This window comes from Stegastes partitus, unplaced genomic scaffold (assembly GCF_000690725.1).
Source record: "Stegastes partitus isolate 25-593 unplaced genomic scaffold, Stegastes_partitus-1.0.2 Scaffold2046, whole genome shotgun sequence".
In the NCBI taxonomy this organism is placed as follows: Eukaryota; Metazoa; Chordata; class Actinopteri; family Pomacentridae; genus Stegastes; species Stegastes partitus.
Genome location: NW_007579777.1, coordinates 1 through 2,997, shown reverse-complemented (window position 1 = coordinate 2,997; position 2,997 = coordinate 1). Strand labels below are relative to the sequence as shown.

Below are 2,997 nucleotides of genomic sequence, written 5' to 3'. Positions count from 1 at the left end.
GCCACTGGTTTGTCTACCTATCTGAGCCTATGTGACACTGTGGCCGTTAAGTGTTCCCTTTACAAAGATCTCGCTGTAGCAGTTCACCACAGCAGACCACATTTACTCCACCACTGCAAAAAAAGTCCTAAAAACAATAACAAAATGAGTGCCCTGGAGCTTTTTTTGTCTGGGGCTTTGCAGTGAAAGAGCAGCCCTGCCCCCGTAGCCACAGTGTAGACAGAGGAATGAAAATTCAAGGTTGTTAGTCATTTTAAGTTAAATGCAATTCCGTTATTGTAATAGCTGGCCGGTTGTCAGTATTTTTTAGCTTCGCTGTCTATTTTTAAAATTTATGGGAGCCGACAAGAAAATGCTTAACTCATGTTTGAGAAGCACGCAGCATCAGGTTATGGCTGGATGACTTTTTACACCATATCTGTTTTTTTGCAGTCATTGCCCTATGGTGATCTTGCCGTAAGTCTAATTTGATATTTTTGAGACTTGTGTTAACAACATTTTAACCTTTTCTTTTTTTTCCTCAGCCTGGTCAGGACCATAATGCTATGCAGAGGATGATGAGCTCCAGAACTCTGGAGCAACAGCTCATCTCTCCTTCCAGCAACCCGGTGTCCCGGTCGTCTGACTTGGCCTGCGCTCCGTCTCGCCAGGAACGTCACCGTGTGTCCAACTACTCTGCAGAGGCGCTCATCGGTAAAAGTTCCAGTAGCGGGGAGCAGCAGCAACGGATGGGTCTTCACCTGCAACCTGGCCGTGGTGCTGCTCAGGAGCAGCCAGATCTCCGTGGTTACCTGGACACATCACGAGGGAAGGGCAACATTGCACACAACCCACAGAACCGCCTACCCTCCGACCATCCAGGGTCCACTGATGTTCAGCGTGTCTCCGAGTGTCCGCCCTTTAAGTCTATGGGAGGTGGAGGGGGAGCACATCAGCTCAGTGGTTTTGAGGCTCAGGTGTCTCGTGGGAGTGACATGGCCCCTAAGTCAGTGCCTCCTTCCCAACGGGGCCCGCAGGGCCAGCAGCAGGGAGGATTCAGGATGGGTGTTGGCCCCCCAACAGATGGCAGGAATCGTGGTGGCTACAGTGGGGCTCATCCTGGCTCACAGGGAGTGCAGGTGGGACCAGCACTGAACCGGGAACAGGAAGGCTGTCACCAGAGTTTCATGCAAAGCCTCCTTTCCCCCCACCTTCCTGAGCAGAGCAACCACCAGCGAGCGGCGCAGTGCTGCCCCCCAGTCAGCATGGAGTACAGCTGTGTGCCTGGAAGCTCTTCAGGAGACATACAGGCCAAGGCCTCTAGCCCCAGTGTGCCCCAAACCCAGAAGGCCCCAGCTATGCGACTTGGTGAGGGCAACAAGGGCCACATTTCTCAGGTCACTAGTAATATGCACGCAGGCCCAGGTGTGCGAGCAGGTCTCCCCCACCCTCCAACCCCACACAGCAGCTCTGAGCCAGGCCGCTCCTCGGCCCCCTCCAGACCACCCACCGCTGTCAGCCAGCACTCTCGCCATATCACCAGAGATGCTCAGCCTACTAAGCTGAGACCCGGTGACCGGCCTCGGTCAGGTGCTCTGAGACCAAGCAACCCCTTTGAACCTGAGGGCCACCTGCCTCTGCCCTCTGGAGGGGGGGTGCTGCTGAGCCGACCGCAGTCTGGAGGAGAGGCACGGCGCAGTACCATCGTACGCTTTATGGCAGATAGTGGTCAGGTTCCTAGTGACAACAACCTGGTTCCTGACCAACACCTAACACAGAACTTTGGTTTCCCCTTTATTCCTGAAGGAGGCATGAATCCTCCACCTCCCATCAATGCAAACTCTACGTTCATCCCGCCTGTCAGCCAGCCCAACGCTTCCCGTACGCCGTCCCTTCTCCCAGTTGAGCCTCAAAACACTTTACCCTCCTTCTATCCTTCCTATTCTCCAGCTGCTCACCCCAGCCTTCCCAGTGATGTCACCCTTCAATACTTTCCCAACCAAATGTTTACCAGTCCGAGTGCAGACAAGGGCAGCGCTCCTCCGCTCAACAACCGCTTTGGCTCTATCCTCTCCCCGCCTCGCCCTGTGGGTTTTGGTCAGGCCAGTTTCCCTTTGCTTCCAGATATGCCCCCTATGCCCATTGCCAACTCGTCTGGAATTACTCCTCACATATCTAACTTCAGCCTCACCTCTCTCTTCCCTGAGATCGCCACTGGCATGCCCACCGATGGCTCAGCCATGCCAATGTCACCCCTGCTGTCTCTCTCCAACACCTCATCTGCCGACTCCAGCAAACAGCCAAATCGTCCTGCCCACAACATCAGCCACATTCTGGGCCACGATGGCAGCTCGGCTGTGTGAGGAGACTTCCTGCTGCAATTAGAATGCCATGGTGAACTGCTGTTCTGGAGCAAAGAGTTTAAGTTTCAGTTTGAAATGTGTTGTTGCTTTTAATGTTCAGTGAGTTCAGAAACTTGTGGTGAAGCACCTAATGAATGGTGGTTTTTGTTGTTTACATGTCCTCACAATTTCAATCTCAAATTTGTTTTCTTCGACATATGTATGATGTCATGGTTATAATTTGTAATATTTCAAAAAATCGTTAGATTTTTACTGGAACATGGAAATTTGGTCCTTTGAAGCTCTTTGTTGAAATGTTGGTTAAACCAACTGTCTGATAGTGAAAGAAAAAGAAATTTAGGTTTAGAACTTGAATTCAGTGTATTCTGGGTCCTTAAGAAACCTTCTGCACAGTTACCTACTAATGTAATTTACTAACTTATCAGGTTGTACTGTACAGAATTTTTCCAAGAGCTATTTTGTAAATACCAATGTTTCATATCAGAATTGTTAGATTATGTATGTATTTGTAAATACCAAATTGATTAATAAAGTTTATAAGGAGACCTTTGTATTTGCTGCCAACTGGAATATTGTGTGCGCTTCTTACTGTTGAACCTTTTGGTTGCATTCAAGTTTTTCTACTTCAAAGGGACATTACAAAATCCAATTAAAG

The 2,997-nt window shown here is 49.8% G+C and overlaps 1 protein-coding gene across 1 annotated transcript in view; it reads left to right on the top strand.

Moving 5' to 3' along the window:
- usf3 (upstream transcription factor family member 3) overlaps positions 1–2,912 on the top strand; it is a 9,703-nt gene extending 6,791 nt beyond the window's left edge. Inside the window, exons 7-8 of the mRNA XM_008303650.1 lie at positions 433–445; positions 525–2,912. Coding sequence (XP_008301872.1) covers positions 433–445; positions 525–2,342 — 1,831 coding nt within the window. The 3' untranslated portion in view covers positions 2,343–2,912. The remainder of the gene's footprint in view (positions 1–432; positions 446–524) is intronic.
- Positions 2,913–2,997: the final 85 nt, after the last annotated feature.